The 23,476-nt window shown below is 42.2% G+C and overlaps 1 protein-coding gene across 2 annotated transcripts in view; it reads left to right on the top strand.

The window, feature by feature from the left end:
- Window positions 1-23,476, top strand: part of CBX6 (chromobox 6) — a 58,424-nt gene that overhangs the window by 20,148 nt on the left and 14,800 nt on the right. For both annotated transcript variants that reach the window (XM_044301135.1, XM_044301134.1), the window contains exon 2: window positions 16,261-16,304. In XM_044301135.1, the coding sequence (XP_044157070.1) occupies window positions 16,261-16,304 (44 nt within the window). The remainder of the gene's footprint in view (window positions 1-16,260; window positions 16,305-23,476) is intronic.

Here is a 23,476-nt window from a genome sequence, read left to right as displayed (position 1 = left end):
GAAAGGGCTCCTCTTAGAATATATGCTGAAGCATCATACCTCACTACTAATTCTATCAAGTGTTTAGCTTCCACAGGTCAGTTGTTATATAGGGCTTTCTACACGTCCGATCAGGCTTATCAGGGCCTCTCGCCACTGTATCGCTTTCTGAACCAACCAGTTGACAATGAGCAACTCCCCTTTATGCTAAAATGAGAGCAAGACCTCCAAACTACCTTTTTTATAACAGTGGAGACAGGCCTGCAGGTGGTAAACCTGTACCATTTTTTTGTGTTAATCATATAGAACAAATTAAGAAGGTACAATTGCGCTGGTATCTTACACCTGATGGATCAGCTCACTGTGTCGCAGGATACTCCAATGCATGTTGGAAACATTGTTCTGGTATTGGTACTTTATTTCACACATGGTGGACGTGCCCCAATATTCTTCCTTTTTGGAGAGAAGTCTTTTAACTAATCTCCCATGTTATTCACAGCCCACTAGCCCCAGACCCAGCGTTGGCTTTGTTACACATAGGGTTATTTGATATACCCCATCATGTTAGATGGACAGTGGCACATATACTCACTGCTGCAAGAATGTGTATAGCTATAAAATGGAAATCTCCAGAATCTCCCATATTAGGGGAAGTTATCAGCAGGGTTGATCTGCATAGAGAATATGAGAATATCATGGCAAAATCCGCTAAACACTGAGATCTTATGTCTAAGAGGTGGCTCCCTTGGGCAACGTATAGAACCGTCCAGCCCAGCATCATTGTTGAGGGTAGTAAATGATCCGTATGTGGGCTCTCCAATACTCCTGTTCCACTGCTTTACTCATATGATTAATAATTGGTGTAATGATGAGGATTCATGCTTGAGAGGTACTGCTAATTGCTGACCTTAAGATGTACCATGATTACATGTTATGTTTTATTTTATTTCTTTCATTCCCCTTTCCCTGTTGTCTGACCTGCGTGTTAGGACTCTATGAAGGAAAATGTTGGATAACTGTTTATCATATCTGACAATAAAAAATTTAATGTTTAAAAATAAAACATATATATACAGTACAGACCAAAAGTTTTGACACACCTTCTCATTCAAAGAGTTTTCTTTATTTTCATGACTATGAAAATTGTAGATTCACACTAAAAGCATCAAAACTATGAATTAACGCATGTGGAATTATATACATAACAAAAAAGTGTGAAACAACTGAACATATGTCATATTCTAGGTTCTTCAAAGTAGCCACCTTTTTGCTTTGATTACTGCTTTGCACACTCTTGGCATTCTCTTGATGAGCTTCAAGAGGTAGTCACCTGAAATGGTCTTCCAACAGTCTTGAAGGAGTTCCCAGAGATGCTTAGCACTTGTTGGCCCTTTTGCCTTCACTCTGCGGTCCAGCTCACCCCAAACAATCTCGATTGGGTTCAGGTCCGGTGACTGGAGGCCAGGTCATCTGGCGCAGCACCCCATCACTCTCCTTCATGGTCAAATAGCCCTTACACAGCCTGGAGGTGTGTTTGGGGTCATTGTCCTGTTGAAAAATAAATGATGGTCCAACTAAACGCAAACCGGATGGAATAGCATGCCGCTGCAAGATGCTGTGGTAGCCATGCTGGTTCAGTATGCCTTCAATTTTGAATAAATCCCCAACAGTGTCACCAGCAAAGCACCCTCACACCATCACACCTCCTCCTCCATGCTTCACTGTGGGAACCAGGCATGTAGAGTCCATCCGTTCACCTTTTCTGCGTCGCACAAAGACACGGTGGTTGGAACCAAAGATCTCAAATTTGGACTCATCAGACCAAAGCACAGATTTCCACTGGTCTAATGTCCATTCCTTGTGTTCTTTAGCCCAAACAAGTCTCTTCTGCTTGTTGCCTGTCCTTTAGCAGTGATTTCCTAGCAGATATTCTACCATGAAGGCCTGATTCACACAGTCTCCTCTTCACAGTTGCTCTAGAGATGTGTCTGCTGCTAGAACTCTGTGTGGCATTGACCTGGTCTCTAATCTGAGCTGCTGTTAACCTGCGATTTCTGAGGCTGGTGACTCGGATGAACTTATCCTCCGCAGCAGAGGTGAATCTTGGTCTTCCTTTCCTGGGGCGGTCCGCATGTGAGCCAGTTTCTTTTTAGCGCTTGATGGTTTTTGTGACTGCACGTGGGGACACTTTCAAAGTTTTCCCAATTTTCCGGACTGACTGACCTTCATTTCTTAAAGTTATGATGGCCACTCTTTTTTTTTTTTTTTTCTTGCCATAATACAAATTCTAACAGTCTATTCAGTAGGACCATCAGCTGTGTATCTACCTGACTTCTCCACAACGTAACTGATGGTCCCAACCCCATTTATAAGGCAAGAAATCCCACTTATTAAACCTGACAGGGCACACCTGTGAAGTGAAAACTAGGGATCGACCGATTATCGGTTTTACCGATTATTATCGGCCGATATTGAGGATTTTTGACTTATCGGTATCGGCATTTATTTTGCCGATATTCCAATAACTTATGGGGAACACAGATCGCGCTGCTGACAGCGCTCTCCGTGTTCCCTCAGCAGCACAGGGAAGAAGGAAGCAGTGTCTCCCTCCCCCTGTGCTGCTGCTGCCGCCAATGGGAGGACAGGGGACAAGAGAAGGGGAGGGGCTGTGGCCACGGCGCCACCAATGAAGAGAAATCTCTCATTCATTCAAATTGAACAGGAGGCGGGAGCTGCAGAATCACATAGCCGGCTCCTGACCTCTATGAGCGGTAGCTGCGATCCTCGGTTAACCCCTCAGGTGCCACGGATCGCAGCTACCGCTCATAGGCGGTCGGGAGCCGGCTATGTCATACTGCAGCTCCTGCCTCCTGTATAGGAATAAATGAGAGATTTAACTTCATTGGTGGTGCAGTGCGCCCCCCCCCCCCAAGCCCCCCAGTATGAATCATTGGTGGCGCAGTGCGCCCTCCCCCCAAGCCCCCCAGAATTAATCATTGGTGGCGCAGTGCGCCCCCCCACCCCAGTATTAATCATTGGTGGCAGTGGCCACAGGATCCCCTCTCCCCTCCTCCTCCGATCGGAGCCCCAGCAGTGTAATCCTGGGGCTCCGATCGGTTACCATGGCAGCCAGGATGCTATTGAAGCCCTGGCTGCCATAAGCTCCATGCTGCTGTGTGCACAAAGCAGCAGGGACAGTGTGAGTTCCTATTCACCCTGATGGAGATCTATCAGGGTGAATAGGACAAGGGTTCTAGTCCCTAAGGGGGCTAAAAGTTTGAAAAACAAAAACAAACAAAAAGTAAAAAAATAAAATAATAATAATAATAATAATAAGTATAAATGAAAAAAAGATTTGCAAAAAACAAAACTACACATTAACAATAAACATAAATTTTCAGCAGATTTGTGTAGGATTTTTTTTTTTTTTCAAAATGAAAATTCCCAGAATATCGGTATAAATTATTGGCTATCGGCCTGTAAGTTCACAAATTATCGGTATCTGCCCTAAAAAATCAAGCAAAAAAAACGGGACAGCACCTCCTGAGACAAATCGCAGGTGCAAGCTACCCGGCAATAATACAGCAAACAAATAAAGTAGTAGCACACCACTAAATGCACTAAGACCTGAGTATACAGGTGAATGTGTGAACAGGGTCAAATACATGATGCCAATAGTTACTGCAAATGCAGTGAAGAAGCTCTTGGCGCATATTATTGATCAAAAATATGTCGGGCCCACCTACCAGACGACAAGGTAGCTTCTTATCAGGTGGGACCTACTCTAACATGGAGGGTCCAGCTCCATTTTCACTCTGATTTAAAAACACCAAGGGCTGGGGAGTGCTAAGTTCCAAAGAGGATGCCTGGTCCTCTATAATATACATATAAGCAAAAAAACAGAACAGCACATAGAGAGAGAGAGAGAGAGAGAGAACCGTGATTACATATGAACTGACTGTCATAAAACGCTACGATATAGTCAGTTCAGTGAAGCCACAGTCGGCCTGGGAGATCCAGCAGGCACATAAACACTGTTTATGGTGTAGAATTGTTATAACTGGAGATGAGCGAATCGATTGTGACGAAGTGGAATTCGTTCCAAATTTCTGGAAAAATTTCAATTCACACCGAATGCGAATTTCCTTGCGCTTTGTGGTAACAAATCGCATTTTTTTCCTAAAATGGATGCTGCACGTTGAGGACATGGAGAAAGGAACTCTGGGAAGGCGGGATCACCCATACTGACATGCATGCAGCCAATCAGCCAGACGAAGTGCAAGCTAGCGCGAAACGGGCGTCGCCGCTCCTGTGTCCGTGAAGTTCTTATGTTATGCTCCTGCTGGATCATTTTTACGGTGAGGCATAAAGGACTGTTTTTATTCATCAGTGACGAGTGCCGCCCCTTCTTTTATATTTTCATCTCTTTTGCTACAGCCCTGTGATGTCACAGCCCTATAAATAGCGCCAGCCATCTTAGATTCTGCCATTTACCAGTGTACTTGATGCAGTGAGAGACGTGTCTGCAGGCACTAGGGACAGTGATAGAAAAAACGTTGTTTTTTTTTTTTTTTTACCCCTAACAGGTATATTAGACGCTGTTTTGATAACAGCGCCTAATATACCTGCTATCTGGTCCTCTGGTGGTCCCTTTTGTTTGGATCGACTACCAGAGGACACAGGTAGCTGTGTAAAGTACCACAAAACACCACTACACTACACCACACCCCCCCTGTCACTTATTGACCCCTTATAAACCTCTGATCACCCCCCCCTGTCATTGATCACCCCCCCGTCAGGCTCCGTTCAGACGTCCGTATGATTTTTACGGATCCACGGATACATGGATCGGATCCGCAAAACACATACGGACGTCTGAATGGAGCCTTACAGGGGGGTGATCACCCCATACAGACTCCCTGATCACCCCCTGTCATTGATCACCCCCTGTAAGGCTCCATTTAGACATTTTTTTTGGCACAAGTTAGCGGAAATAGATATTTTATTTTTATTTTATATTTCTTACAAAGTCTCATATTCCACTAACTTGTGTCAAAAAATAAAATCTCACATGAACTCGCCATACCCCTCACGGAATCCAAATGCATAACATTTTTTTAGACATTTATATTCCAGACTTCTTCTCACGCTTTCGGGCCCCTAAAATGCCAGGGCAGTATAAAAGGTAGCGGAAAGGGAGACTTTGTGAAAAAAGACAAAAAAAAAACAATTTCCGCTAACTTGTGCCCAAAAAAAAAAATTCTATGAACTCGCCAGGCCCCTCATTGAATACCTTGGGGTGTCTTCTTTCCAAAGTGGGGTCATATGTGGGCTATTTATACTGCCCTGGCTTTTTAGGGGCCCGAAAGCGTGAGAAGAAGTCTGGAATCCAAATGTCTAAAAATGCCCTCCTAAAAGGAATTTGGCCCGCTTTGCGCATCTAGGCTGCAAAAAAGTGTCACACATGTGGTATCGCCGTACTCAGGAGAAGTTGGAGAATGTGTTTTGGGGTGTCATTTTACAGATACCCATGCTGGGTGAGAGAAAGAAATATCTTGGTCAAATGCCAACTTTGTATAAAAAAATGGGAAAAGTCATGTTTTGCCAAGATATTTCTCTCACCCAGCATGGGTATATGTAAAATGACACCCCAAAACACATTGCCCAACTTCTCCTGAGTACGGCGAAACCACATGTGTGGTGACACTTTTTTTAAGCCTAGGTGGGCAAAAGGACCCACATTCCAAAGAGCACCTTTCGGATTTCACCGGTCATTTTTTACAGATTTTGATTGCAAACTACTTCTCACATATGGGCCCCTAAAATGCCAGGGTAGTATAACTACCCCACAAGTGACCCCATTTTGGAAAGAAGACACCTCGGGGTATTCCTGTGAGGGGCATGGCGAGTTCCTAGAATTTTTTTATTTTTTGTCGCAAGTTAGTGGAATATGAGACTTTGTAAGAAAAAAATAAAATAAAAAATAAATCATCATTTTCCGCTAACTTGTGACAAAAAATAAAAAGTTCTAGGAACTCACTATGCCCATCAGTGAATACCTTAGGGTGTCTACTTTCCGAAATGGGGTCATTTGTGGGGTGTTTGTACTGTCTGGGCATTGTAGAACCTCAGGAAACATGACAGGTGCTCAGAAAGTCAGAGCTGCTTCAAAAAGCGGAAATTCACATTTTTGTACCATAGTTTGTAAACGCTATAACTTTTACCCAAACATTTTTTTTTATTAAAGACGTGTAGAACAATAAATTTAGCGAAAAATTTATATATAGATGTTGTTTTTTTTAGCAAAATTTTACAACTTAAAGTGAAAAATGTCATTTTTTTGCAAAAAAAATTGTTACATTTCGATTAATAACAAAAAAAGTAAAAATGTCAGCAGCAATGAAATACCACCAAATGAAAGCTCTATTAGTGAGAAGAAAAGGAGGTAAAATTCATTTGGGTGGTAAGTTGCATGACCGAGCAATAAACGGTGAAAGTAGTGTAGTGCAGAAGTGTAAAAAGTGGCCTGGTCATTAAGGGGGTTTTAGCTAGCGGGGTTGAAGTGGTTAAACCCCTTTTTTGCATGTATTAGTGGAAAAGGGAAAAATATCTTTGCCGCTCAGCTGTGCAGTGATATATTCTAAAGCCCATTTTGCCGTGTATTGGTGGCGAAATAAAAATATATTCGCCATTCAGCATTGCACTTATCTGTTGAAAAGCCTTTTGTGTAAAAGTAGAAAAAAAATTGGGGCCTAACTGCCGTTCTGTGGTGCAGTGAAATATTCTAAAGCACAGTTTTCCTTGTATTACTGGCAAAATAAAAATATTCGCCGTCCAGCTTTGCACTAATCTGTTGAAAAGGCTTTTGTGTTGTGTAAAAGTAGAAAAAAAATTAGGGCCTAATTGCCGTTCAGCAGTGCAGTTATATGTGGCGAAGCCCTTTTTGCGGTATGGACTAAATTACATAGTGGTTACATTTTTTATGTGAAACAGGCTTTTTGGGGGATAAGTGATGGGCGATTGTAGACTTTTTTCTGTATGAACCGAATTCCATTATCCTTTCATTGGTGAAATTTTTTATTTTAACCATGTTTTCTTCAGGAAAATTGATGGGTGATTGTAGACCTCCTTTTGCTGTATGGACGCTGACGAAGGCTGGACAGGCCTGTGACAAACTCCCCTCGTTTTGAGGTTGCCACGATTGCTTGGAGAGGACTACTTGCCAGCCTCTTACCATGTGATTTACAGTCCCATGTTGAATGCACCGGTTTTGTGCAATGGCTGCATAGTTATGTGGGTTCATGTATTTTGCTGTCTTTTGCTACCATGTGGCTAATGGAGTCTTTGGAGATAAGTTGATCATTTCTCAATTGTCTCCAGGACAAAAGACGGTGTAGAACCGGTTTTGGACAGAAAAAGTACAGCCAGGCCCAAGAGAATTTTACAAACTTTTAACCCCTGGTCTAATTCGTGCCATTTTGGGATGTTAAATGTCTGTGTATTATAAAAGTTGGGACATTGTATAAGTTGAGTAGTGAGGTCTGTTCCATTGTCTCTCTGTGTGTATTGGCGATTGCCCTCTGTCCTGAGAGATAATTGAATTACAACTCGGTTGTCTCTAGGACAGAGGACATTGTGTATTTTCCTGCCTGTGATGATTATATCACAGGCAGAGGGGAGGATTCTATGTGGGTTGTAACCTTTGTGTTATTGGTTAATGTATTTGTTGTGGGTGTTTCCCTTGCATGGGAGCAGGGCATAAAAGAAAGTGTAATTCTGAATACATATGATGCTTCCAGTAAAGTCTTGTTCCAGTATTAAGCTTGGGCTCATATGTGGAATTATTCAGCGATAATAGCAAATTATTGCTCCGTGGATTATTTGGCTGTGCTATTTCATGGGAAGAAGGGAAGACTAGACGGTGACACGGATGATACCGTCACAAGGCCGAAACGCGTCCATGTAATATGTACTGTTTGATATGAAATAAAGAATTGAAGACTACTACAAGCTAGGGATTTACTTGATAACACACCAGGAGACTTTGCCTTTACCATCTTTTCACAATGAAGTCAAGCAGCTTCACTAAGTTGCAAACATTCATGTATTTGTATCTGCTCCGTCTGCATTTGATCTCCACAGCACACAAGACATGACAGGAGAGCCTCTCCTTTGGAGTCCAAGTCCAGTTTCTTAAGATCAGGAGTTCCATCAGAATTGTGCGTAACAATCTTTCTCCCTGTGAAAAGCCATAACAAAAGGACGCTAGGCATACACATCAGAGGAAGCTGAAGCTGGTTGCCCCAATGTTAATTCAGGAGCAGTAAACAGCGGGAAGCAAATAGAGGTGGCTGAACTCCGCTGCTCTGTATCTCTTGTGAAGTCAATGTCTCCAGCTATGCCCTCACGATTTACAGCAAATACATTATTTTCATGTAGCGATCCAAGAATTATGTTGGAGGCATGTAGTAGGGATCGACTGATATAGATTTTTTTTTTATTTTATTTTTTTTTAGAGCTGATACCGATAACCTGTGAACTTTAAGGCCGATAATTTATACCCATATTCTGTGCACTTCCATTTTTGAAAAAAATAAAATCATTTCTGTTATGGCGTTCATCACACACGGGGGGGGGGGTGGGGGGGGAGGACGCGCTGCGCCACGCCACCAATGTTTTTAATACTGGGTAGGGCGCAATGTGCCACCAATGATAATTTACGTTTATTACAGGAAGCAGGTGTGTCGGCGCAGAATCACATAGCCGTCACCATGCCTCTGACAGGAAGCTGCGATCAGCGGCAGCAGTTAACCCCTGCCGCTGATCGCAGCTTCCTGTCATATAGTCTGTGCACCGCCTCCTTTATTTGTATTAGACATTAACTATCATTGGTGGCGCAGTGCGCCCTCCCCTCCTCCCACCGTCTCTCCTCATTGGCAGCGCGGCACAGGGGGGAGGGAGAGAGTGACGCCTTCTCCCCTGTGCTGTTGAGGGAACATGAGTGTGCTGATGGGCGATTGTACACCTCCTTTTGCGGTATGGGCCGAATTGCGTAGTGGGGAAATGTTAAATTTCAAAACAACCTCCGCTGCTTCTGTATCTCTCGTGAAGTCAATGTCTCCAAATGTGCCCCTCTCGCGATTTACACCAAATACATTATTTTCATGTAGAGAGCAATAAATTATGTTGGAGGCATGTAGTGTATGCAAGCCATGTGCGATCCCTCTCATCACTCTCAGGCTGTTCTGCACCTGGTTTGCCTGGGTGAATGGAGTCACATAGGGCAGGAACTGTTCTGTGTCCTTCATCAAGAAATCGAATCCTGGCTTTCTCCGCGACAGCTCAAAATCGGAACCATGGTGACTGACAAAAGGAAGAACATGGTGTCGGCACTGCATCAAGGAGGGCTGAGCCACACACCCTGCATGGCACACGTGTTCAATTTGGTTGTCAAGCGGTTCCTGAAGTCTTCCACCAATATGCAAGACATTCTAAAAATGGCCAGGAAACTTTGCATGCACTTCAGCCACTCATACATCGCAAAGCACACCCTCCTTGAGCTGCAGCGGCAGAATGGCATCCCCCAACATAGGCTGATATGCGACGTTTCCAACCATTGGAATTCCACCCTCCATATGTTGGACCGACTGTATGAACAGAGACAGGCCATCAACGATTTCTTGATGTTCCAAGCGGACAGGAGTAGTCCCCTGTGTAACTTTGATGTCAGTCAGTGGCAGCTCATGCGTGACACCTGCCGTTTGATCAGACCCTTTGAGGATGCCACGTTATTTGTTATTCGCCAGGACTATGGTATGAACAATGTTATTCCACTGCTTCATGTCCTGGAACATATGCTGGTAAATCTGGCTGGTCAGGGGACTGGAGACGTGGTGCCTAGAAAGATGGTGGCAGAGTTTTCATACGTTTGTCTGTCAATATCTTTGTTTACAGTCCGATAACGGGAATATCATTTATCGCAAGGATATGCAACCACCAGAAGTAGGTCACAGGCACAAAGGAGCAGTCATTTTCTCAGCTTGAGGTATCCTCCCGGAAGCTTGACCTCTGCACGTCGACGGTCTGCATTGCGAAGCTTGTCTAAAAGTAAAATCCCCCAGTGCACCCCCTTGACAAAACTCTTGATCCGGCACAGGCTGCTTTGCTTCTTCAAAAACAATGGACTCTGTACAGCGTGACACCGATATATAATTTCACATGCACCAGATTGAAAGAGTATTCCAAGCACCTGTCTGCCCACATAGCTGCCGAGAAGCAGAATGGTCTTGCCATTAAAGTGGACTCAAAGCTGAACCTAAAAGCCAAATTTTCCTGTTTACCTGGACTCAAAAGAAAGGACAGAGATTCACTGGTTGTGCTCATACAGATTTCATCCAAGCCTCCACTCACCAAGGCAAGCACAGAGGACCGGATTGTGTGGACAAGTTGGTTCTGCGGGACATACACAAAGGGCGATCTATTGGAGGTGTTACCAAAGACATTTACTTGCCTCCCGCTCTTCCTGTATAATGGCTCTGAGGCGCTCATGGCTATCGTAGGGACGTGGTTCCAAAGAAACTTTGACTGTTTGGGTAAGCTGGTGATCAGTTCTCAGGACCTTACGTGGCTATTGATGTGGACCGGGTATGACGTGTTTGGATCAGTGTCGGCCACAGAGCTTGTTTTCTCTGTGCCCGTTGAACCTCGCATGGACATTTCTTATGCCATCCACGTAGAGGACTTCAAGACTTTATGGAATGATGTTCATAAATCAAAGGACAGGATCATGTTAAAGGAAGTGGACAATTTATTCCAATGTCTTTACTCACAATTTTTCAGACACTTCAGTATCTAATCAGCAACCCAGCTAGTCACTGAATGAGCTTGTTTTCTGGACTGTCTTCCAGTTATCAGCCATAACCCCATACATTTCTTGATCCATATGCATTACCATCATGGTCACCCCAACACTTGTCGTCAACCCAACTTTGTTTTTTCAGTTTGTGTTTTAAATATTGTGGTTTTGCCCCTTCTGTGTTGTATTTTATGTGTGTTAATATCCTGTTTGTTAAAGTTTTTTTTTTTTTTTTTTTTTTCTCTCCCCTGAAAAAATTGGCTTGTGATTTGGTATCCAAATTTGGGTACGAAACAGACATGCAACTATTCAATTCACGTGTCCTCTCTATTGTAGATCCACTCCTATATTTATTATTATTTATATTTTTTTTGCATTAGCAATACTTATTGTGAAGGCGGATGCTCCACAGATGGGATCTGTTTTTTGAGGGTTATTGTTCTGAAGGATCAGAGGAAGGGCAAAATAATCAGTGACGTCAACTAGGGGTTGGCGATATGGCCTAAAATCTATATTGCGATATAATTTTAAGCATGTGCAATATGCGATATATATCGCAATATATTGTTTTCTATATTTGGGGGGGGTTAAACTTTTTTTTTTTTTTTACTTTTTATTTAATAACTATTAGCCTCCTTAAGGGCTAGAACCCTTGTCATATTCACCCTAATAGAGCTCTATTAGGGTGAATAGGACTTTACACTTTCCCTGCTGCCCTGTGCATTGTTCACACAACAGCAGGGAGCTGACCATGGCAGCCAGCCTCTCATGTGCCCCCCCCCCCCCGGCTCTGATCAGCCCCCCTGCCTCTCATGTGCCCCCCAGGCTCTGATCAGCTCCCCAGCACCTGATCCGCCCCCCAGCCTCTCCCTCTTATCAGCCCCCTCTGGTAACTGAAACCCACCCCCCCCTCCCTCCCTAGTATTAATCATTGGTGGCAGTGGCCACAGGGTCCCCCTCCTCCTCCCCCCATCATTGGTGGCAGTGGGCAGTGTAATGCTGGGGCTCCGATCGGTTACCATGGCAGCCAGGATGCTACTGAAGTCCTGGCTGCCATGGTGTGTTAGTGAGCAGCATTATACTCGCGTGCTCCATGACCGCCGGGCGCTCCTTCTTCTCATAGGTCTGTGCGGCGCATTGCTAATGCTATAAGCATTAACAATGCACCGCACAGACAGAAGAAAGAGCGACCGGCGGCCACAGCGCACGTGAGTATAATGCTGCTCACTAACATACCATGGCAGCCAGGACTTCAGTAGCGTGACTCCTGGCTGTCATGGTAACCGATCTTCACTACCGCTCCATGGTCATATCGCGGTCCGGCGATATGCACAAAATCCATATCGTGGCACAAATTTATATTGCCTATAACGCCCACCCCTAACGTCAACACATACTTACTGCTGACACCCTCTCAACTCGGGGGGCTCTACTTGTATAAGCGTTTAATAGAACAGTGTCTGTAGACATCTATGTTGAATCAGCTGGCGACGGTGTAAAAGGAGTGCGCTTCTTCTTGGCGCTAACGTTGACCTGTAAGGCTGAGCTCATACGTGAGTTATTTGGTCAGTTTTGGCCCCGTGACTGCCCAAATAAGTGAAGTGTGCAGTGATTCTAAGAGCGACACCTGTCATCTACGTGTCATACTGACTCACAGTATTGTTTCACTACCACAGCAGACTCCCTATGCATGTTACTGCAAGGCACAGTATCCTACACCACTATACAGGCTCTGTGCAGCCAGGAAATAGCAGTTTTTTAACTTCATTCACCTCGAATTTATTCGGATCGAACCAAATTTTTCCCCAAAAATTCTGCGACCCGGCAAATTGAATTTTTGCTCATCTCTTGTTATGACGGTGAATGATCATTTTCAGATTAAAATTCCATTTATAATTGGTAATGATATCTGTATAAATGGAAAAACTGCAATTTATTGGTGGGATTGACAGCTTTATTTATTGCCAGGAGACCAATCGCCCAAAAATTTGAAAAGTAATGAACCCCAGTCTTTTGAGTCTTAGTGCTCTACAATGAACCTATTCTAAGTTTACTTGTTCTCCTTTTTGTATGAAGATTTGGTAATTAATTATCTTTAAATTTAAAAAAACTAAATAAATATTTCAGTTCACTGGAGCAACAGTTGGCTGGAACATCCAGCAGACACACTGTGTTTTCCAGGCAAATTACAGTAGTGTGCATGAGCCCTGAATGTTCCCAGGAGGAGGATAACATGGACTTCTGTGCATGCCGTCAATCAGGAGAACATGCTTGCTCTGTCACATATGAGGGTCTTTTTTTTTTATCTAGAAAAGTAGTGAGAAGGTGAGTGCTTGCTCATCTAATCACCCTTCTGCGCCTAATTAGGCAGTCTGTTGACGCCAAAACCCAGAGGTTTGCCAGCGTCTGGATCACCACACCAAATCGGTTGCATCAAACACAAACTTAAATAAAGTAAACATTTTACACTGCCCGTATCATATTCATACCTAATCTATACAGTAAAATATACAGACCACTCCTCTAGCGATGCACTGCAGTAATAGCGAAAATGATTATCACTAGAGAAGAATATCCAGTACATTTCTGAGCTATGAAAAATATTGGTCAGAAAAGACACTTTTGTTCATTGACTGTCACCATAAGTTTTCAATTAGTTTTAGTTTTTAAACAAAAACATGTATTCGGACACTTTTTAGACATGTGTAACACAGATTTTTATTTGTGCTCATATTATGAATGCAATAACTGGACTACCTGCAGTTCTTCAGAACCAGTGGTATGATTCTCTAACTCATTTTCTGCTAAACTACAGGGGGTTCAGATATTCTGTCCAAGGGAGTAATATATTCTATTATTATATATGGTCATCCAGCTGATGTTAAACATACTAATTTACATATGGTTTTTCCATAAACCAAGGGGATTGATGACTTGCCTTCAGTAGTCAGCACATATACTAAGTGGTCTTCATAATAAAAATAGGACCCACCGAGAGGTTCCACCCCAAAGCCTCTCAACTAGAAAAATGTATTTTATCTGCTTTGCTCTGCTAAAGGGTCGTTGTCCTGAAGGAGCTAGTTGCAGATGTACGGCTGGCTTAGCTAATTTTCTGTAAGACTGGAACCTAACCCTAAATACTACCTGTTATGTGCCATAACAGCCACCATAAAATTCAGGGAGTGCAGGTTCCACATGCATGCTGGGTCCACTCTGCATTTTACAAATTTTTGGTGCCATAATGGCCTCCATTAAATCCAGGGAATACAGGTACCAACATGCATGCTGAGCCGACTCTGTACCCCTCCTGGTGCCAAAAGGCTTCCAATGAGTGCAGTGAAAGCAGGCTACAGCTTTAGGGCTCATGCACACGACCGTATGTTGCAGTCTGCAAAAAATACGGATAACGTCTGTGCGCATTTCATATTTTGCGGAACGGAACAGCTGGGCGCTAATAGAACAGTACTTCCTTGTCCCTATTGCGGACAATAATAGGACATGTTCTATTTTTTTCTGAACGGACATACGGAAACGAAATGCACACGGAGTAACTTCTATTTTTTTGCGGACCCATCGAAATGAATGGTTCCGCATACGGTCCGCAAAAAACGGAACAGACGCTAAAAGAAAATACATTTGTGTGTATGAGCCCTTGTACTTACACTAATTAAAATCAGCCTATGAGGCAGACAGGCTACTCAGGAGTGCACAACCAACAATAGTCAGCCACACCTCCAGCTCAGTACAAATGCAAGAAAAAGGGGCTCAGTCAGCACATCCCAATGCACAGGTGTATGCTGCTATGGCTAGAAACACAAAGAAGAAAAAATACAATGCAACAGCACTCTGCAAACCAAATAAAGTACAATAATGCCATAGTTATAGGCTGATTTTTATGGTGGCCAGTATTGCACTATAACAGGCAGTATTTAATGTTAGGTTTTTGTCTTATAGAGATCACCCTGACACCGGCAGACGGGCCCAAATAATTTTGTACAAGGTGTATTTGCCAAGAATCTCAAATTTACAAAATAAGCGTAGCATTAGCACCAAAATATTTCCCATAACTATGGCATTTTTGTACTACAGTACAAAAACTGATTGGGCCAACCATTTAGCAGACATTCTATCCCTGAGCAGAACAAATAATTCCGAGCATGAAGGACATCTACCCAGGGAACCATATTTTTTTCAGATTATTGTACTCTACCTTGTGTAACAAACCCTTCTTTTTTTTTTTCCATGAGAATGAAGACATTTACTTTCTCTATCATTTTTTTTCATTGGGAATTCCTCTACATATCCCAAAATACACACCAATGGGTCCCCCTGGGTGCCATGATATACCACATGGATTAGATTTAGTACTACTAGCTAGTGTATCAGGGCAGTTAAATGCATAATTCTTACCTCTTCTGACATGCACCTGGGCACTTGGAAGCATGGAACGAATGCCTGCCCCTAATAATACATGGAGTCATTTCTAAGCCCTATTGAACACATATCATAGGTGCACTTAGCCTTTCTGCTGCCTGAGGGAAAAAAATACAATAAAAAAGGATTTCTAATGTTGCAGATCTGTCCTTACATTTTGCCCTTTGCATTGCAAAGTATAAAATCTATGGTCCACCTTGGGTAAAACTCCATTGTGAAACCCACTGTAGAACATTCAGACCAGACCCAAAAGTGTGTTCAGACATAAAGCCCAGAGCAATTACAGACCTCAGACCCCAAAATAAGTACAATTACTAAAATAAATACAGACCCCAGACCAGACATCAGTCCTGGGTTCTGTATTTATTGTACTAAAATATTTTTCTGGACAACAGAATCAAAAATCATGGATGGCCCAAAATTCAGATATAGGGGAACATTTATTAACAGTCATACATCTGTACCTAGGGCTATTGTACATTGCGGTTTTGTTGCACTTTTTTTCGGGTGGTTAGACAAAAATCACAATAAGGGTCCATTCACACATCTGCAAAATGGGTCTGCATCCATTCCGCAATTTTGCTTAACAGGTGCGGACCCATTCATTTTTAATGAGGCTGGAATCTGCTGTCCGTATCTGCATTTGCGGATCCGCACCTCCGTTCCTCCAAAAAATAGAACATGTCCTATTCTTGTAGAAAAGGCATTTTCTATGAGTGTGCCAGTGATGTGCGGTCCGTAAAATGCGAAAAAAAATGCACATTGCCGGTGTCCGTGTTTTGCGGATTCTCAAAACACGTACGGACATGTGAATGGACCCTAAAACCGTGATGTGCAATATTCTGCAAAGACACAGGCCACAGTCTCACTTTGCTTCATGAACAGTGCATACAATTGTACCAGTCTTTTGGCCTTGCTCAAAACGGGATGTGCTGAAAATATGACGAAAGTTTTAAGTTTATGATGCAAGTAATTACTATTTTCTGTTCCAGGGCCGAATCGAATATCTTGTGAAATGGAAAGGTTGGGCTATCAAGTAAGATTTCAGTGTTTTCTTATAAGTGTGTGTTTGTGTTTTTTGTATTTATTTTTTTGTGTTTACACTCATTGCTTTTTATCCAGTTACCTGTTTTTCACATATGCATTGGAGGATCCACTGCAGATTCTGTCATATTTGATGGAAAATATTGTGTCACATGCAGTACTATAGCCCAAATTATACTGGAGGGCTTTAAATGCAGATTGTATTAAATAATGCCATGTTCCACACAGACATTTTTTTTTATTCACCCTCCAATTTCAGCCGTGGATTTGCTGTTTGACATGCTGTGGATTCACACCCTGATTTAGCCACATTTAATGGGCTCTTCCATGTGACCACCTGCTGCAGAATCGGCGTCAAGAATTGACATATAGGACCAGCACTCACTGAAGTTGTCTGCAAAACTCTTGTTTATTGTCACATAATCCAATATCCTGAGACACGTTTCGACACTCGCAGGTGTCTTTGTCAAACGGCAATACACATATTACAAAAAAACACCATTAAATAGCCCAGCCCTTCATTAAATAAATATTCATTTAAACAAAATAATAAATCTTAGCTTGAATATGGTCTTCTCCTGTTCGTATCTATAAGTTGCCACACAACATCCCATCATCTCACCTACAGAGAAGCATGTATCGATATGACCATCATAGAATTCATCCATATTTTCATATGAATATTGGTAGCGGCTCAATTCGATCATCTTAAATTGCAAAACCACATGAAAAAACATGAAAACTTTATTAAAAGAAAAACTGTTGAAAAAAAACTCAAGAAAAAAAACATCTATACAAAAAAACGATCCTTTCATAAAAAGCTGGTTATCTCATAGTAACGGTTCAGACCCATAGGTTCCAAAGTTTGGAGCCTATGGATCCAATAAGCCTCCCTTTTTCTCAATATTAAGGTTCTGTCACCGCCTCTCCTGGCAACTGCGATATATTGTGTCTCGCTCGATGAAAATGGTGTGGTATTGGTAGTAGCAGATTAGCCTTCCTGATCGTAGACTTGTGCTTACTGAATCGATCTTTCATTCTTGTGGACGTTTCCCCTGAATACAAAAGGCTGCATGGCCATTTTAACATGTATACAACGTAATTACTATCGCATGTAAAGAAGCCCCTAATAGGGATATGTTCCCCTGATCGAGGATGGTTGATGTAAGGGCTTTTGATGACACTCGAGCAGTGTACACACCCGAGGCAGGGAAAAGTACCCTGTCTTGGAGACGCAAGCGTTTTCTGTTTCAACTCCCTTGCATCACTCCCAATATCTGCCCTTACGATTTTATCGCAAATATTTTTTGTTCTTTTGTAACATATGATCGCCCGTTGTTGGAATACCTCAATCAGAGGATACGATTCCCTGATAATATGCCAATGCTTATTCACAATAGTGTGAACTTTCTGTATCCATACAAAAAGGGCATTACCATGTTCTCAATATCAACGGGTGAGACGTATTGTAGGGGATCCCGAACAATGTGAGATCAGATTACATGAAATGTTGGCTAGGTTTGCAGAAAGAGGATATCCCTCACATTTACTTAAACAACAACAAAAAAAAAAAAAATCACACAGACCAAAGATGGAAAAATAAAAAAGCCGTTTATCTATTTAGTGGTAAAGTATCATCCATGGATACAGAAAGTTTGCACTATTGTGAATAAGCAATGGCATTATCAGTGAATCGTATCCTCTTGATTAAGGTATTCCAACAACGGCCGATGATATGTTACAAAAGAACAAAAAATATTTGCGATAAAATCGTAAGGGCCGATATTGGGAGTGATGCAAGGGAGTTGAAACAGAAAACGCCTGCGTCTCCAAGACAGGGTACTTTTCCCTGCCTCGGGTGTGTACACTGCTAGAGTGTCATCAAAAGCCCTTACATCACCCATCCTAGATCAGGGGAACATATCCCTATTAGGGGCTTCTTTACATGCGATAGTAATTACGTTGTATACATTTTAAAATGTCCATGCGTTCTTTTGTATTCAGGGTAAACGTCCACAAGAATGAAAAATCGATTCAGGAAGGCTAATCTGCTACTACCAATACCACACCATTTTCATCAAGCGAGACACAATATATCGCAGTTGCGATTTCAGATCATTGAAGGGGTTAAACAACCCAGGAGAGACGGTGACACAACTTTAACCACTTCAACCCCCCTAGCTGAAACATTCTTAATGACCAGGCCACTTTTTACACTTCTGCACTACACTACTTTCACTGTTTATTGCTCGGTCATGCAACTTACCACCCAAATGAATTTTACCTCCTTTTCTTCTCACTAATAGAGCTTTCATTTGGTGGTATTTCATTGCTGCTGACATTTTTACTTTTTTTGTTATTAATCGAAGTTTAACGATTTCTTTGCAAAAAAATGACATTTTTCACTTTCAGTTGTAAAATTTTGCAAAAAAAACGACATTCATATATAATTTTTTCACTAAATTTATTGTTCTACATGTCTTTGATAAAAAAAAAAAAATGGTTTGGGTAAAAGTTATAGCGTTTACAAACTATGGTACAAAAATGTGAATTTCCGCTTTTTGAAGCAGCTCTGACTTTCTGAGCACCTGTCATGTTTCCTGAGGTTCTACAATGCCCAGACAGTACAAACACCCAACAAATGACCCTATTTTGGAAAGTAGACACCCTAAGGTATTAACTGATGGGCATAGTGAGTTCATAGAACTTTTTATTTTTTGTCACAAGTTGGCGGAAAATTATGATGATTTTTATTTTTTATTTTTTCTTACAAAGTCTCATATTCCACTAACTTGTGACAAAAAATAAAAACGTCCATGAACTCACTATGCCTATCACGAAATACCTTGGGGTGTCTTCTTTCCAAAATGGGGTCACTTGTGGGGTAGTTATACTGCCCTGGCATTTTAGGGGCCCAAATGCGTGCAAAGTAGTTTGAAATCAAAATCTGTAAAAAATGACCGGTGAAATCCGAAAGGTGCCCTTTGGAATGTGTGCCCCTTTGCCCACCTAGGCTGCAAAAAAGGGTCACACATCTGGTATCGCTGTACTCGGGAGAAGTTGGGGAATGTGTTTTGGGGTGTCATTTTACATATACCCATGCTGGGTGAGAGAAGTATCTTGGCAAAAGACAACTTTTCCCTTTTGTTATTTTTTTTTTTTTTATACAAAGTTGGCATTTGACCAAGATATTTATCTCACCCAGCATGGGGATATGTAAAATGACACCCCAAAACACATTCCCCAACTTCTCCTGAGTACGGCGATACCACATGTGTGACACTTTTTTGCAGCCTAAATGCGCAAAGCGGGCCAAATTCCTTTTAGGAGGGCATTTTTAGACATTTGGATCCCAGACTTCTTGTCAAGCTTTAGGGCCCCTAAAAAGCCAGGGCAGTATAAATACCCAACATGTGACCCCATTTTGGAAAGAAGACACCCCAAGGTATTCAAATGAGGGGCATGGTGAGTTCATAGAATTTTTTTTTATTTTTTTTTTGGGCACAAGCGAAAATTGATATATATATTTTTTTGTATTGTCTCACAAAGTCTCCCTTTCCGCTAACTTGGGACAAAAATTTCAATCTTTCATGGACTCAATATACCCCTCACGGAATACCTTGGGGTGTCTTCTTTTCGAAATGGGGTCACATGTGGGGTATTTATACTGCCCTGGCACTTTAGGGGCCCTAAAGCGTGAGAAGAAGTCTGGAATATAAATGTCTAAAAAAATTTACGCATTTTTATTCCGTGAGGGATATGGTGAGTTCATGTGAGATTTTATTTTTTGACACAAGTTAGTGGAATATGAGACTTTGTAATAAAAAAATAAAAACAATTTCCGCTAACTTGGGCCAAAAAAATGTCTGAATGGAGCCTGACAGGGGGGTGATCAGGGAGTCTATATGGGTGATCACCCCCCTGTCATTGATCACCCCCCTGTCATTGATCACCCCCCTGTAAGGCTCCATTCAGACGTCCGTATGTGTTTTGCGGATCCGATCCATGTATCCGTGGATCCGTAAAAATCATATGGACGTCTGAATGGAGCCTTACAGGGGGGTGATCAATGACAGGGGGGTGATCAGGGGTTAATAAGGGGTTAATAAGTGACGGGGGGGGGGGGTGTAGTGTAGTGGTGTTTGGTGCTACTTATTACACAGCTACCTGTGTCCTCTGGTGGTCGATCCAAGCAAAAGGGACCACCAGAGGACCAGGTAGCAGGTATCTTAGACGCTGTTATCAAAACTATCGCCGCTGGCAGGCTGGAGATCCACTAGCTTACCTTCCGATCCGTTGAACGCGTGCACGCGCGCGTTCACAGGAAATCTCGCGTCTTGCAAGATGGCGCGTATATGCGTCACTGTGCGCAGAGCTGCCGCCTCCGGACCGCGATCCTGCGTTAGGCGGTCCGGAGGCGGTTAATATTGAGAAAAAGGGAGGCTTATTGGATCCATAGGCTCCAAAGTTGGAACCTATGGGTCTGAACCGTGACTATGAATTAAACAGCTTTTTATGAAAGGATCGTTTTTTTGTATAGATTTTTTTTTCTTTATTTTTTTTCAACAGTTTTTTTCTTTTAATAAAGTTTTCATGTTTTTTCATGTGGTTTTGCGATTTAAGATGATCGAATTGAGCTGCTACCAATATTCGTATGAAAATATGGATGAATTCTATGATGGTCATATCGATACATGCTTTGTAGGTGAGAAGAATGTATGTTGTGTGGCAACTTATGGATATGAACGGGAGAACACCATATTCAAGCTGAGATTTATTATTTTGTTTAAATGAATATTTAAAGTGCGTGTCTACACCGGTTTTTAGGAGGTGTGTCTTATGACATCACGATCATGTGATGTGCACACCTTAATGAATGGTGTTTTTTTGTAATATGTGTATTGCTGTTTGACAAAGACACCTGCGAGTGTCAAAACGCATCACAGGATATTGGATTATGTGACAATAAACAAGAGTTTTGCAGACGACTTCAGTGAGTTCCGGTCCTTTCTGTTCTTGCTTTATAGGATGCCAATCCTAGGACGCGAGCACCACAAACTACCTAACCAGCAGTGCCGACCTATTGGACTCTGTATCTAAGAATAGACATATTTCTCAATTCTTTTTCCACAGCAGATATACTACCATGCAGATGCCCCATTGAACTCAGATGGGTGGAGTTTGTGTCCACCCCATCACCTCAGTTTTTTTGTAAAACTGCCCTTTCCTCAATAAAATTTGCGAAGGTCTGCTCCAAATAGCAGTTCTTTTGGTGGTTGCACACATGCAAAGAGCATGAGGTTTTTCTTCCACTGAACTACAAGCCTAACATTATCTGACTGATGGGAGTGTACTAATGGCTGAATTTTATTTTTCTTAACTCCATAATGACCAAGCACCGTAGATGTACGGCTATAACACTTCCTCTTTTGGACCCGGCAATTGCATGATCGCTGGGGTCTTGAGCATAGCAAAACTAACAGACCCTGATCAGCTCTGCCAGACCCTGGCTGTTTTCCCCCTGTAACTGGGGCTCATTTGGATGCCCCAGTTACAGTGGAAAAGTGCAAATACAAAAATAAAAATGGCAATATCTTTTAGTGACCTGTTGGGGGGGGGGGGACGGGACATATTATGTTCCAAAATTATATTAAAAAAATGACAGTAAACTGCAAATAAAAGAATTAATTAAAAATAACCCCACTCCAACCAAAACTGTTGCCGTAGTTGCCGCGTTCATGTGAAACTATACATGTTATATATCAAAAGGGCCAACACAAATTAGGGAGCCCATTTTAATAATTTTTGTGTTAGTTTGCAAAATGTTTAAAATAAAAAAGCTATAGTTTGAAAACAAAATAACTTTTTTAACCCCTTAATGACCCTGCCAATTTTCACTTTTAGGACCAGGCCATTTTTTGCAAATCTGACATGTCACTTGAGGTGATAACTTTAAAACGCTTTTACTTATCCAGGCCATTCTGAGATTGTTTTCTCATCACATATTGTACTTCATGACACTGGTAAATTTGAGTCAAAATATTTCACTTTTTCTCTGCTTTTAAAACAGATAGTGATACCTCCTAGACTAGTTATTACTTTACATTTCCCATACGTCTACTTCATGTTTGGATCATTTTGTAAATGACATTTTCTTTTTTTGGGATGTTAGAAGGCTTAGAAGTTTAGAAGCAAATTTGACAGAAAATTTCCAAAACCCACTTTTTAAGGACCAGTTCAGGTCTGAAGTCACTTTGTGAGGATTATATAATAGAAACCACCCATAAATGGCCCCATTTTAGAAACTACACCCCCTCAAGGTATTTGAAACTAATTTTACTAATTTTAACCCTTTTAGGTATTCCACAAGAATTAAAGGAAAATGTAACATATTTTCCGGCATATAAGACTTTCTAACACTAGAAATTATTTTCAAAAGTCGGGGGTCGTCTTGTACGTCAGGTATACTCAGATCCGATGGTATATTCTAACCCCCAGGTGTTCCCATGGTGACGGAGACGCTTGCCTGGGGGGTTAGAATATACAGGGCCCCTCTGCTCACAGGAGTCTACATTTATCTGTAATCTGTAAATTTAACTTTAAGTCAGCGCTCATCTCTTTACTACCTTACTCTCAGCTCCGGTAACAGGCAGTACGGGCGGCGCTCACTCATTGACGTCACGTGCCTGCTCCTCCCACTAGGCAATGCAGGCACGTGACGTCAGTGAGTGAGTGCCGCCCGCACTGCCTGTTACCGGAGCTGAGAGTAAGGTAGTAAAGAGATGAGTGCTGATTTTAAAGTTACAGATTAGATTTTTAAAATGTATACTTCTGTGAGCGGCGGGGAGGGGGGTCTGTGGATGACACTGTCATGGGGTGGATCTGTGGATGACACGTATAGCATAAGATGCTATATAGTGTAATTCGCAGATCCCCCTCCCCATAACAGTGCCATCCACAGATCCCCCATGGCAATGGACCCACCATCTTTTCCCAGCCCCTAGTAGTTTCCTATGTGGGGAAACTGGGAATGTGAAAAGAAAAAGATAGGTTACCAGGGCAGCCAGGATGCTACTGAAGTCCTGGCTGCCATGGTCGGTTCCCTGGACTGGAGAACGTCTTGGAGACATGGAGGGCTGGGCAGGCAGGGGTAGTCTTATACGG

Source organism: Bufo gargarizans, chromosome 7, assembly GCF_014858855.1.
Source record: "Bufo gargarizans isolate SCDJY-AF-19 chromosome 7, ASM1485885v1, whole genome shotgun sequence".
Classification (NCBI taxonomy): Eukaryota; Metazoa; Chordata; class Amphibia; order Anura; family Bufonidae; genus Bufo; species Bufo gargarizans.
The sequence above is the reverse complement of the archived record's forward strand: the minus strand, read 5'-3'. Positions and strand labels throughout refer to the sequence as shown.